This window comes from Tamandua tetradactyla, chromosome 2 (genome assembly GCF_023851605.1).
Source record: "Tamandua tetradactyla isolate mTamTet1 chromosome 2, mTamTet1.pri, whole genome shotgun sequence".
Lineage (NCBI taxonomy): Eukaryota > Metazoa > Chordata > Mammalia > Pilosa > Myrmecophagidae > Tamandua > Tamandua tetradactyla.
In genome coordinates, this window is record NC_135328.1 from 146,626,215 (window position 1) to 146,640,605 (window position 14,391).

The 14,391-nt window shown below is 38.8% G+C and overlaps 1 protein-coding gene across 2 annotated transcripts in view; it reads right to left on the reverse strand.

Annotated features, from left to right (window-relative positions):
- CNKSR3 (CNKSR family member 3) overlaps positions 1-14,391 on the reverse strand; it is a 94,747-nt gene that overhangs the window by 18,768 nt on the left and 61,588 nt on the right. For both annotated transcript variants that reach the window (XM_077149317.1, XM_077149316.1), the window contains exons 3-6: positions 8,818-9,020; positions 8,036-8,123; positions 1,553-1,594; positions 323-442 (exon numbers count right to left, since the gene is read on the reverse strand). In XM_077149317.1, coding sequence (XP_077005432.1) covers positions 323-442; positions 1,553-1,594; positions 8,036-8,123; positions 8,818-9,020 — 453 coding nt within the window. The remainder of the gene's footprint in view (positions 1-322; positions 443-1,552; positions 1,595-8,035; positions 8,124-8,817; positions 9,021-14,391) is intronic.

The window sequence follows — 14,391 nt, forward strand, 5'->3', positions numbered from 1 at the left end:
TCACCCAGACACCATCCTTTCTTCATGTAAATGTCTTACATCTCCTTGCACTACAGTCCTAAAAATAAAACTGTTGAAATAATTCCTTCTCAGGGTGAGTACACATTTTAAAACCTGTATTTATTTTTACACTTTGAAGATCTAAAACATATCAATAGAGTTCAAGATGGCAAATTCCTAACCCCACAATGGAAGACAGCCTAATGTTGTAATTCAACTATTCAGAATCATAGCAAAAATAATAAAGAATTATAAAAAAAACTTTAACAAAGGATGGTGCATGTTATCGTTTGCAAATAAAACAAGTGTTAAGAGTTCTTACCAGGCCTTCCCCAGGTTTAATGTTGGGTAGGTGAACCTCCTCCAGACAAGCACATTGGCTCATGAGCGGATCTGTAGTAGATTTGATTGTTTTGTCACAGATTCCATTTAAAACCTTGACCTAGAGTCAGAGAGGAAAATCAGAAAGGTTCAGTCATTAGCCAAGTTTACCTAAAGTTGATTTTTAGAGAGACACACTTTGCCTATCATCTGTGCTTGGGGTTGGCGATCATTTTGAAAATACTGCTTGAACCAATGCGAAATATTTACTCCCCATATTTGAAAACTGTGGAATAGTGCCACTATTTCAGTTTTGTTTAAGAAGTGCAGCTTTTATTTAAACTCATATATGACCACTAATGAGCATAGTCCAGAAGTTAAGGAGAATCATCTATCCCCATCTGTATAGTTTTTTAACGATCACTCACATTCTCCAAACACCAAGTACTGGCTGGGTAAAATTTTAAAAGAGACAAAAATGAGGATCCCCACAGGTGGTCTCCAAATAGGAATCACAACAGTAATGTGCAGTTATCTTACCTCATTGGATTCACCTGATCTTTCAGATCTGAATCATCATAAAAATTAGGAAATTCCCAAAAGTGATTTTCTTTCCAAAGGGGAGAATTCAAGATGTGACATTTTATAAATTCCTCCAATTTGTTTAGCTCCCTATTTATGGAAAATATATTTATAGCAATTTCATTGCTAAATTCCTCAACATCAGCAGGAAGGTCTTATCAAAAGAGCTCAGCCTGGCTTATGTCAAAAGGAGGAAGTGATGATGAATAGTGACAAAATGCTCTCTAAACAGCCAGAGTACAATCCCACCTCCATCCTAAGGTTTTTGCCAAGAGATTATTTTTTATTATTTTTTTTTTAGCCAAAATGGTCCCAAAGTAAACTGGCAGATCAGGTTAATCCTGATTAACAAGCTAGCTAACAATTTAAGTATAACTGTACACTGATGAAATGTTTAGGGAGAAAAAAATAAACAGAACAGAGACAAACTTACGTAATATAAGCACAGGAATTTTCATAGTAATTGATCATTTTGTCAAATAACTTTTATTCTTCCTTTTCCACCTAAATCATTAGAACCATATCCCAAGAGCTAATCTTTCGAAGTATATCCTGAAGTAACTAGCCACAATGCACGTACTTTAATTAATGAGATTCCTGCTGCCTTTCGAAAAAGGAATTTTCCAGTAACTTTTAGAATGGTACTTACTACAGTTAATACTTTATCCTCCATTTCTGCTATAAGGCAATCCTAAAGAAGGGGGAGAAAAAAATGAAAACTTAATATAAGCTCTAAAAACTTTCAAAAGCTGTTGGCTTGGCTTCCTAGGTATTTCTTTTATTCTGAAAAGGTTTCTTACCCTTACCACAATGGTCTGAAATCCTGCCTGTGAGGCATTCCCAAATATTTATCATAAAGAACTCAGTTTTTTCCCCCCCTGAATTGATGAAGAGGAAAAAATAAGGAAAATAAAATTGGGGCAGGGGAGGAGGGGGCCATGATGCCTGCTCCCTACTTCTTCCCATCAGGGACTCGCAGAAATCCTAAGGAGCTCACGGCTTAGTAAAGTACAAGGAGGGTCACCAAAGTTAGAAGAGAATACTGCAAAAGCCACCTCGTGTTAGTTACGAAAAGTAGATGCTAGACGAAATTCCACGGAAGGGAAGTTCTTGGAGCCCAAAATGGTTCCTGACAACCCCCCACTCCCACCCCTCCACCAACCACACTCATCTCCCACCCCCAACAGCGTGAGCTAGGCTGAGACCTGGATGGGAGAGGGGGACAGAGCTGGACAGCAACTGATGTTTGTCCCCCCCCTAAAACTGCCCTCCCCTGACCCAAGGAGCTTATCACCTGAGGAACCCCACTGACAGATTTGAAAACGTAGAGAAATCACGGAAGTGACATCTACCTTCTGTGCAAACTATACAGAAGAGAAAGGCAGAGTCAAAAGATCAAGGAACCTGACAATGGCTCCCACATGTGAGCTCCGGCCCAGGAGGCTTGAGCACTGGCCTGCCCGTAAGAATAGCTTTCAAATAAGGGCGTGGGTAAACTTAGCCACAAAAATTTATTTTAAGCACCACTGAGATTAAATCAGATATTTCAGTCCTTAATAGATGAAAAAGGCTCAACAAAACATTCATTAACAGACTGCCAAAAAGAAAAAAAAAAGATGTGGTCTTGAGGTATGCTATTGATGGCATTTTAATAAAGGGCTGGAATGCAAAGCATTATTTACTCAGCCGAAGAACAAAAGACACTGAACACTGCAGGAACCTGGCTGGCTGATTACAGGAATCACCACTGTCCTCCATAAAAGAGTCAAAGTGAAACTGTTGAAGTGAAACTTTCAGTTAACTTTCTAGAATTTTCTGCAGTAAAGGATTTCAACATATACTGCAGGATGCATGCAGAAGAAAGAAAGACTAACTAGATTCTTCCGAATTTATTCAGCACCATTAACTATAATCCGAAACTGGGACATACAAAGGAAAACACTAATAAATATCTCATGTACATGAAGAATTTTAATCAATTATGTTAGAATTGTCAACAAGATTTTCAGTTACATCAAAAAATTATTTTTAGGTCATTTTACCACTATGATGGGGGAGGGAAGGAATATGAAGGAATAACTACCAATTTCCATTTTATATAATTGTATACTGAGCTTTTGGTTGTATTTGTAAAAATGTCGATTTTCTCTATTAGATAAAAATGCAGGAAACAATAATGGCTATTCTACTGCCCCCAAATTTACATGAACTTTCAGGAAAAGAGAACTGTACTGGGAAAACACTTAAAGAAGAAAAAAAGTCCCTTTCTTTTCTGTCTTTAATAGGGGTGACAGTGTAAGGTGAGAAGAGAAGTGGTTGAAAACAAATAACAAATGGATGCTTTAAGAAAAAATTCCCTAGGGGAGTGTTCTGAACTGCTTTACTATTGGGAAATGTATTTTAACATGATGTCAATACACACTACAGATATAACTGTTATAATATATGAGTAATCCCAGCTCAAAATGTGCTTTTCCATTACCCTCTAGGGTATGGTATCAACAATCAGGATGGCTCATCCTCTATTTATACCCCCTGATTGACAGGTTTATTAAATAACTATCAACTCTACGAAAACTGTAAGCTCATGCAGTCTAGCGCCAGAAGTAAAACAAATGATTTGTGTTTACGATCTTTCATGAACAATCCCAAAATGACTGACCTGCTGTCACCCCTGTGGGATGCTCACCCATGTGCAGGGCAGTACGTTTAATATGCCAGGGCCAAAGACTGTAACCTTTAGGAAGCTATTTGACCGCATGGTCCCTGATATGTGATTCTTTGATGGATCCAAGAAGATCCCAAGACAACGGTTGCCTGTTGTGATGACCGAGCCAGTGGGCAAGAAGAGCCCTCTGCTTGCCAGACTGTACAAGCTGGCGTGTGAAAGGGCTCACTTTTTACCTTCTATCACCGTGAGCGTAGGTTCCCACACCCATCCCTGCTCAGAGGAAGCAGCTGCAGGCATGACTTCATACTGCTTGGCATGAAGTCAGTGGAATGGAAAAAAGAGGTACTGGAAAAAAGTCACCCCCTCATGAGTCAGATAGGAAGACAGGGAGTGAGATTCATTACAGCCATGGTCCCCTGGACCAGTGACACAGGCCCCCAAATGGCAGAGACCCAGTCTGGGCCACTACTGGGAAGCTGTCTCCAAAGGTCACCCCTTTCTCCTGCTTCTCTTCCTTACTTAACCTTCTTACAGACTAAGTAACCCTGGGCAAGCTGTTCAGTGTCACTGCGTCTCTGTTTCCTTCTCTGTACAATGAGAATGAAAACAAAACCTACATCATAGCCTTGATAAGGATGAAATGTGGTAACATGTAAAGCATGCATGGCACACATGAGACATCATTCATGCTCATTACTGTCTCAGTTTCTTCTTCTGCTGCTTCCATGCTTATCTTACTTTCTACTCATTTCTCTTGGGCTTTATATTGGTTATTTCCCCCATTTCTTCCCACACTGGAACTTAGCACCTGCCTTTGCCATTTCATCATTTTTGATGTCATCACGACCTTAATAGGGTAGACAGAAAATGCAGATCACAGTCTCCTTTCTACCCTTCCCTTTCATCTAAAAGGGCAGTCCTAAAACTGAAAGGGGAAATGTAGAATTGGGCCTCAGAAAGTTGAACAGAGAATTACCATATGACCCGGCAACCGCACCCCTAGGTATATACCTAACAGAACTGAAAGCAGGGACTCAAGCAAATATTTGTTCAAATATTTGTTCATAAAAGCATTGTTTACACTAGCTAAAAGAAGAAAGCAACCCAAGTGTCTATCAACCAATGACAAGATAAATCAAATGTTACATCCACGCAATGAACATTATTCAGCTGTAAAAAAGGAATGAAGTTCAGATACATGCAACAACATGGATGAGCCCTGAAAATAATATGCTACATGAAAGAAGTCAGACACAAAAAGACAAACATTGCATGACTCTACTCATATAAAATGTTTAGAATAAGCAAATTCATAGATACAGACAGGAGATTAGAGGTTACCAGGGACTAGAGGGAGATGGAACAGGAGTTACTGTGTAGTGGGTAGAGAGTTTCTGTTTGGAGTGATGGAAAAGTTTTGGCTCAGCAATGTGGAGACAGTGGCACCACTTGCCAAAACACCTACATTCTCTAATCCTAATCACTACAGAAAACACATGTTTATCAAGACCTAAGCATCTTTTTCAATCTAACTTCATAGAATGAAATTTTCACATACACTCATATATCGCCAGTTTTAATCCTTAAAAATTGCTTAAATTTAAAAGCGACACATACCAAAATGTAAGAACAACATGTTTGTTTACTTCTTCTCTTTAAACCATTAAGTTTGGTTCCAGAAAACGAGTACAAACAAGTTTTCAAAATTTCCTAACATAAGCTACTATTTCTTAAGTGGGTACTGTGCTTTATATATACTATTACTATTTTTAAATTTTTTAAAAATTATTTCTCTATACCTAATTTTACATGTGTGCATGTTCCCTCCTACTGCTCTCTGCTAAGTAACCCAATTTTTCTTCCACATTCCTTCTACAGCCATATATTCCAGTGTATATAGGTTCGTGGGTATATGTTTGTGTATAAATACGCATATATACATGCTTAAAAAAATTTTTGACATTTGTTTTCATATTAAACTCACCTTTTCTTTGCCTTTTTTCTTAACAATAACTTGTGGAAATCCCACCAAATCATCTGATAAAGAAATTATTAGTATTCCCATTTTACTAATAATAATGAGAAAATAAATGCTCATACATTTTAAGTGATTTGCCTAAGGTCACAGGCTAATAAATGGTAGAGGTAACATTTGAACATATGGCTGTCTCCTTCTAAAGCATGTGCTAACCATGAGACTAACCTCCATTAATGAGCACAAAAGGAAAACCAAAACCAAAAACAAATGCATATATAAGCAAAAACGTAGTCTCTTGTGTCCCTTAAATTTGGGTTAAATTTCTGTTGAGAAGAGACAAATTCTCATTAGCTTATTTGTCAAAGTCATTAACTCATTCACGTAAACACGCACTTAAAAATCACCATTAGTTCTGTGCCCGATGCCCAGCAGGTACATTTCTAATGTGACCAGAACAGGATGTGCACCTCACATGGGAAGATTTTTTTTATCATCATTTCATAACAATCAGTACCTCTATAAACCCAAGGAAATATACCACTTAAAACGATGCCATCAATGCACTCACTTAGGACATTATATGGGTCAGATTACTCAATGCAGCCTTCTCTATAAGGTTTACTCTGGCCACGTGTCTAAAACTGTGCTCCACTGTCAAAAAATACTTCTTGTCCTCCTTCCCTCCTTAGCACATCTCTCACGTCAGGCATTTTGCTTATTTATCTTTTTTATTTTCTCTGTCCCCCATAGAAGTAAGCTCCATAAAGTCAGGGAGTTCTTTATCTGTAACACATAGTCTGTGCTAAATGTAAGTATTCATTGAAGGAAGAGGCCAAACACCCATAAAACCAATAATACCAATGTGCCTAGGCAAAGCAGACTCATCTGGTGGAAAGGAATGCTATCCTGCTGCCTTCGTTTCATCCCTCTCTCCTCCTCTTCCTATACTACAGCAGGGGGCAGCCTGAATCAGTTATAGAGTCCACGACCCTTCATAATAAAATGCAGATCCATCTACCACCCAAACTTCCCTACTTGCCTATTAGAATGCTTAACTCTTATGTTTCATGGATTGGAAGTAAACTGTGAAACACTGAAATGGGATGTAGGATACTGTGGGGGGAGAGGCAAGCTGAGAAGGAAAAGCCAAGTTTCAACGTATCAAGAGAGTGCCTTCTACCACATATGCAAGGACCAACCCAGTGACTCAATAATTAACGTGTCACAATTGGTATTACGGTTTTTATGTCAAAATTAATTTACACTTCATAAAAGGAGCAAAGACTTAGAGCCACTTTAGTTCTCCAAGCTCTTTTAAGCACATAGTCTCAAATGTAGGTGATGAAGTTACATGTGCCTTTAATCCCACGGCTGCTCAGACTGCATCCCAACAACTTTGCAAAGGCAAATTTCACTTTTCATGTTGCAGAAACAAACAGAAAGCACACAGCTTTTCAGAATCATGTCTATTTTATGGCATGATCAGCGATGAGGAAAGGATGTTCTTTACTTTTTGCCAAATCAGCAGTGGAAACAAATGCTGAAAAATCACAATGGATCCAGGGTACAGGAAAAAAGAAGATGCCATTCCTACATTTTATAGCCTCAGTTCAATTAAAAAATATTTCATGAGAATCTGCTACATGCCAGGAACTACAACAGAAGGTGATCTTAAGGGCTGATGGTCTAATAGGAAACTAAAAACAAAAAAAAGTTAAGGTCACAGAAGCTACTTCAGTTGTAGATGAACTTTGGCAAAACTTCCTGAGCCCTTACTAAGAAAGCAAGGTCTGGCTAATGAGCCACAAGTGGAATTGACATGTATTACCTCCAAAACAGACTATTTGTCAGTGTGAAATCCTTCAAAGTTCTTTGTCCATCTGCCATGGGTCAGGCAAGATGAGATACTAGATCCAAAAATCAGGAGAAATGGAGCAAATCCTGCAGCCAATCCATTTGGATGTAGATAATCCAGAAATAAGCTGCTAAAGTTTTAGAGCTGTTTGTTACAACATCATAACCTAGCCCATACTGACTGGTACACCAGAGATCAAAATGAAAAGAAAATTAAGAAGCATATGCAATAAGGTACTCAGAACAACAACTATAGTGACACTTAATTACCCAGAGTTTCTAGTTTAATAAAATTAAGTGCTCTAACATTTTAGAGAAAGAAGAAGACTATTTTAAAGCAAAAGAAAATCATCTTTGATTCAAACGCCTCTGGTTATTTCTCAAAGAAACCACTTATGGAATGTATCTATTAAGCCTTTCGTCTCTGCCTGATTTTGGTAGAACAAAAAAGAATGGGGTGGTGCAATGGTGGCTCAGTGGCAGAATTCTCGCCTGCCATGCCAGAGACCTGGCTTCAATTCCCATGCCAAAAAAAAGAATGATACTCCATACCTACATGTGACCCCCTTTGAAGAAGAGGAAAAAGGAAAAGAAAGAAAAAATTTAGAAAGCAACAGCGATATACTAACCTTCTGTACTGTAGTGGTCAGATCCAAGCAAAGTTGAATGATTTTGTTCTTCGTTACTGAGAAATCAGTGATCCCTGTAAATGGAGTCCTAGAAAGTAACAATAATTCTCTTAAAAAAAGAAAAACCAGAAATCCATTGTATGTTGACAAACACGGCTATTCGACAGGCTAATTTAAATGATTTGTTACATAAATGTTTCCTCTCAAGGAACACATAAAATGGGAGTCCAGATCAAAAAGAGACAGAGAGAATTGATACAAATGTTCTAAGAAATGATCATGATGATGAATATGCAACTATGTGATAAAATTGTGAATTACTGATTATAAATGTAGAACGGAATAGATCATATATGTTAAGAATGTCTGTGCTTCTTGTCATATTTAAAACAAATTAAAAATTAATAAAAAAATTAAAGAAAAGAGAGAATCTAGATAAAAACACATTCAAATATGAGCCAAGGCAATTAACCTCCTGTTTGAAGCCAACTAACAGCATTCATACCAACCAAATAGTGGTTAATGTTTAATCTCAGTAAAATACAACCTTGAAAACTGTTTTCACTCTTCTCTAAGATGAGGTTTATTAGTTCCTGTTATTGGCCTTTAAAGTAACGTCCAAAGGGATCCGAACATATATCAATGGGTCCAGAACTCCTGCACAGTCCCACACACAGAGACATGAAAGGAACAATGGCTCGTTTTCCTGAAGCAAAATGCAAGCTTCTGTGCCTTTCCGTCCCTGCTTTTAAAGGAGGGTAATAGGCACACGCATGGCATACCTGTCAAGCCAAGCCAACAGCGACTTAGCAGCACCGATGAGCTCCACCACAGATGTTAGGAACTCATTGGGGGGCTTATGTGATGTGTTTCCATCATATGCTGGGCTTTTCCGCCGGCTGCTAATGTAATTCTGTAAGTTGTGGGAAGACGCACGCAGCTTCAGAACCAAGTTCTTCATATTATCTGTTTCAAGACCATAATTCTATGGAAAATAAAAACAATGGGAAAATTTCCAAACAATCAACAACATCAAGCTCTCATAATAACTCAAACAACAACAAAAAGCCCACTGATAAATTTAAAATCTCCTGCAATGGCCACAAAATCCCATCATGATTTGGTTTTCCCCACGGCGCTGATGTTACCCATTCTGGCCACACTGCCTTCTCTCAGCTCCTCTCAAAACCTGTGTCAGCCTCAGGGAGCCTATTCTTGCTGGTTCTTCTTCCTGAAATGCTCTTTGGGAGCCTCCTAAAATTCACGTGCTGGCCAAAATGTCTCCTCCTCTGTGATGTTTTCCTGGCCACATAGTATACAGCAGGATTTCCCACCCTGGGCACTACTGACATTTGGGGTTGGAAAATTCTCTGATGGGGACTGTCCTGTATATTGCAGGATGTACAGCAGTGCCCTCTACCCCACTCGGTGCCAGCAGCAGTGTCCCACCTGATGTGACAAACAAAAGCGCCTCTAGCCATTGCCAAATGTCCCCTGGGGGGAGGTTCCCCCTGGTTGAGAATGACTGACCTCAACTAACCACTCCATCAAGCCACTCTCTAGCGTATTTCCAGCTTTTAGCACCTATCTGAACCACTAGTTTGCAGGTTGACTCCATCCACTGGGAAGTAAGCTCTCTGAGAACAGAGACCTTGTTTGTGTTGCTCACTATTGTATTCCCAGCACTGTAGACAATAATATATTCAAGAATGGGTAAATTTCCATCAGATGACGATAACTTACAAAGAAAAAGAGAAACACTGATTAAATGGCAATCCATCTAAAATGTAATTTCTATCTCTTGACCTTCTAGCCTTGTATTCTTTTGAATAAAACTAAACTTACTTGGTTGCTTAAAAAAATAAATTTCACATGGCCTTACTTCCTTAGACTCCCCTTCAGATAAAGAACTAATCCCCGGAAACAATGCATAAATCTGAGATGACTTTTGGAGGCAGGGAAGGGGTGATGAAATATTTGTATTCAATTTCATATACATGTCCTGAGTTAGCTTTTTTTTCAATGAAAAGTGAAGATATTTCTAGGCTCTGGAACAGCATTTCAATACTATCCCAAAGTCAAAATGTGATACTGTTTAAAAACTGAGAATAATATAATAGCTATCATTATTGAACACTTATTCTATGTCAGGTACCTGGGCTAAGTACTTGACATACATTATCCCAGGTAAACTTACCATTAGGGTTGGAAATATTATTAACCCTACCTTACAGGTGAGGAAACAGAGGCTTAGAAAAATTAATTCTCCAAGGTCATGCAGCTAAAAAGTGGGAGGGTTAGGTACTATTCAAGACAATGGCATCTAGAGCTCAGGCTTTTGGTTACTCTACTCTAGCTTCTTCCTTGCACACACCCTGCCCCAAAAAAGGCAAAGGGATAAAGGAGAAAGCAGAATGGATCTTAGACTAGAATAAGGAAAACTGGCTAGTGATCTTGTTTGTGGCACAAATTAGCAAGCTGTGAAATCTTCAAAATGCTGCTTACCTTCCAGACATTCTATCCTGGTCTTCTCCATCCCTTCTACCTGTCAGAGACTCCTAACCTCCCTCCTCTGACAGGTGAACCTGTGAGGGCCCCTCTGGCTCTGATCCCTGCTCTTTCTTCTTCCATCTGGCCCATGCCTTCCAGCCTCTTCTCTTCTACAGCCACCAGCCCCAACCCCCATTGAGGGGTGACCCATGTTTCAAAATCAAGATCTATAAAGCACAAATATAGGAAGAGTTAGCAAAAAAAAAAAAAAATTTTTTTTTTGGCAAGATGACCAAGGGTCACTTAATAAAACAACAAAAGACTTTGACCCACTAGTTTAAAATAATCAAAACCTTAATGCAAACAATTCTAACTTCAAGTACGTTTTATTTACATTTTAAGTTTATATTGCTTCCAAGTAAAATAAAAACTAATTTTAAAAATAATTAGACAAAAATGGGGAATGGAGTTAAGTCCAAATGCATTAAAGAAAAATAAAACTTCCCAGATTCACTAACTGAAGCTTTTGCAAGCTTTCTTCAAAACTGCAAAACCATAATATAAATGAGTGTTCTGTATTAGCAGCAATTTTCAATCTATTCACTTTCTTTCTTACTGCCATTTTTTAGAGACTAAAATATGATATTGTTCTTCAACAGAGAAGACAAAAAAAATGAAAAGATGGATTCTCATCACGGCTTTTTTCAATTCAGAGACTTAAAGTCTCACAATTCAATGAATAAAGAGCCCACATGACTCAACTTGTTTTTAAGGACAAGAGCCTGATTAAAGGAACATGTCCCCTCTTTCAGTCAATTACTCAGCCTGCCAATTTATAATAAATGTTCTGAGCTAAAAGCCAAAAAGTCAGCTTCCTATCATCATCACTACAGTAAATTCCTGCAACTTTTATTACTATACACAACATTTACTTCTGAACTCAAGAGGGTTAAATGCATTTTATTGTTGCAAGAAGTTTTAAACCTTAATCTGCTATAAACTCGCTATTTTTAATGTTAAAATAAAAGGGGAGAGCAGGTCAACTGGCCAAGCCTAAGAGTGGGATATGGAAGTATGTGTATACGAGGAGGCAGGGCAAGGGAGGGGCTGTATAAAGCTCTCTCTGAACAGACAGCTCAGAGCTGCTGATTTTATTATCATATAATTTGCAGAGGAGCAAAATTATAATCTGCCGCATTCCTGAAGCAACCCTTTCCCATCATTACCTCTTCTTTAGGCTACCTATAGCACTTACTGTTTATACCACTCACAATTTACTGCTTAATTTTATAGGGTTTTTATGTTATTTTCTGGTTTAGGTATATTTTAGCTTTCTATTAGGCTTGAGGATAGGGGCTATAAATTATATTTTTTTTACTTCTTTTAGCACCATACTAGAGGCATCTTGGTTCCTCATTTCGTGGTCTGGCTAGAGAAAAGACTCTCTAGACAGGAGAAAAGGAAAGGGGCAGATTCCCACTTTTTTTGGTACCTTAAAATTACATACATTTTAGTTAAGGAGAAATCTTATACAACTTCTCTACTTTATTTCCCACTTCCTACTAGCTCTGTTCATGATCTAACATAAGTGATTAGGGGTGTTAGAGAAACACAATGAAAATCTTCTTAATGACTTGGGCTAACTGAGTTACAATCATCACAGTTTTACAGAACTTATGTGATAAGCTCATAGCAAGATCAAGTTAAATACAAACTGCCAGCAAGACGCCTGTTCCTTCATAATTTTTCCCCATAGGAAAGTAAAAAAGAAGCGGATAACATTTTTGCTTGAATGATTTCCTATAGCTAAATGATTACCAATTTCAGGGGTCTAGGAGTGTACATAAGCACTCTGGGCAGGTAAATAAATTACAGGTATTCAACTCAATTCACGTAGCATCACTTAACACATGTATTGATTCCAACCGTCTTCATTTTCCCAACCTATTTCAACCTTAAAAACACAAATGTTCCCGCCTAGGTCTTCAAGAAACCTAGGCTCCTTGAATTTGCCAAAGAACACAGATTACAACCATCCTTTCTTACTCTCTATCGCACCCTCTTGACCAGCAATGTCCAATAGAACTTTCTGCGAAGATGAACTATCCTCTCTCAGTGTTGTCCAGCATGGTAGCCACTAGACAGCATGGCTACTGAACACTTGAAATGTGTCTGAGGAACAGAATTTTATTTAATTTCAAGTAATTTAAGTTTAAGTAGCCACATATGGCTAGTAGCCGTCCTACTGGGAAGCAGCAGCTCTAGAGTCTGGCTGGGTTACCCTCTGCCCCAGACAGAGGGTGAACAATTGGGCCTGGATTTTGAATTCAATCCTGCAAGGGGTTCTGGTTCTGTCTCATAAGAGAAGCCACTTTCCTAGGCCCCTGGAGCAAAGCAAAGTCGATGTTCACAAAAGACATGCTCTCTCTTTGCTCTCTACCCGTGACCAGCTATTTATAAAGATCTAACGGCTCACCCATTTTGGAATCTTCATCAATAACAATTCCCTATTTTAGGTCCTTTCCCACCCAATCTGCCCATCCGGTTACTCCAAACCTTGCCAGTGGTTCTATTGGTTTTTTTCCTTCCTCTTTTCCTTATTTCTAATTCTATTCATTTCTTGTCCATCAAAAAATCAAATCCACTAAACTAAGTCTACATAAATGTTCCATAAAACCTCTTTGTAACACCAAGGGACAATTGCAAATACACATTAACTGCCCAGGGAATGCATTGCTTGAGGCAAAAAAATTCATTGTCAATTTATATACCAATAGATGTACAAATAGATTCAATAGAAAGTCAAGCTAATATATGCGTTATATTAAGAAAATTAGAAAAGGAGATTACATGGAGACTGAAGATATTTTAGTAAAACTACTAAAAAACATTCCCCCAACCCCCAAGGAGGCTCTTTCCTTTGACCACCCCCCCAACCCACCCCTTCCAGGGCCCTCCTGGCCAATGCACTCACTGGCTCTCCACCTCACAAAGCATATCCAGAATGAGACTGAGGTCAAAACTTTGTCTACAAAGGAAATTAGAAGGAAATTGTAGGAGATAAAACACAGCCTCAGGTTCTGGCATTTGTCCAGCTTTGTTCATTTTAGTTTAATATTTTAAGAGGTAGGGAAGGGGAAAGAGCAAAGAGAATGCCCAGGGAAGCTGCCGTGTCCACCACCCACTGAATGTCCACAGCATTGTGAGCCCCACCTCACCTCTCTTATTGAGGATCTCAATGGAATTTACCTGTCCTCACAGCACTGCCACAAAATGAAAGAGGCCAGTCAAACTTATGGCGCACCTAGCAGAAAATACCGAAAAGCAATGTTCCCGAAAAGTGTAATAAAAGTTGATTCAAAAATGTTTTACTGTCGACAGGCCACGGTGGCTCAGCAGGCAGGGTTTTCGCCTGCCATGCCGGAGACTCAGGTTTGATTCCCGGTGCCTGCCCATGCAAAAAAAAAAAACAAAATGTTTTACTGTATAAAAAACATACAATTGTAATAATAGACAGGACGCTAAGGAATCTTCTCAGCACTGCAAAACACTCACGCATTAGAACGTGGCGATGTCTAAGGTAAGCATTAACTGTACAGACTGAGAAAACAGACAGCTTCATTTCCCCTGGGGTCACACAGTGAGTGGAATATAGCAGAGGCAGGAGTAGAATTCAAAAGTCCTGCCTCCCAAGCGAATGCTCAGACCACTTGGCCAGAGAGGCTCCCTTGTGGCAGCTCATTCATCAACTACAAATAATCTCCCCTTTACTTTCCTAAACAAGAACAATGCATCTCAGAGCAGAAGACAAGGCTCTGTCCATTTTAAGAAGAAGAATACACACAATGCAGCAAGTGTTATATAAT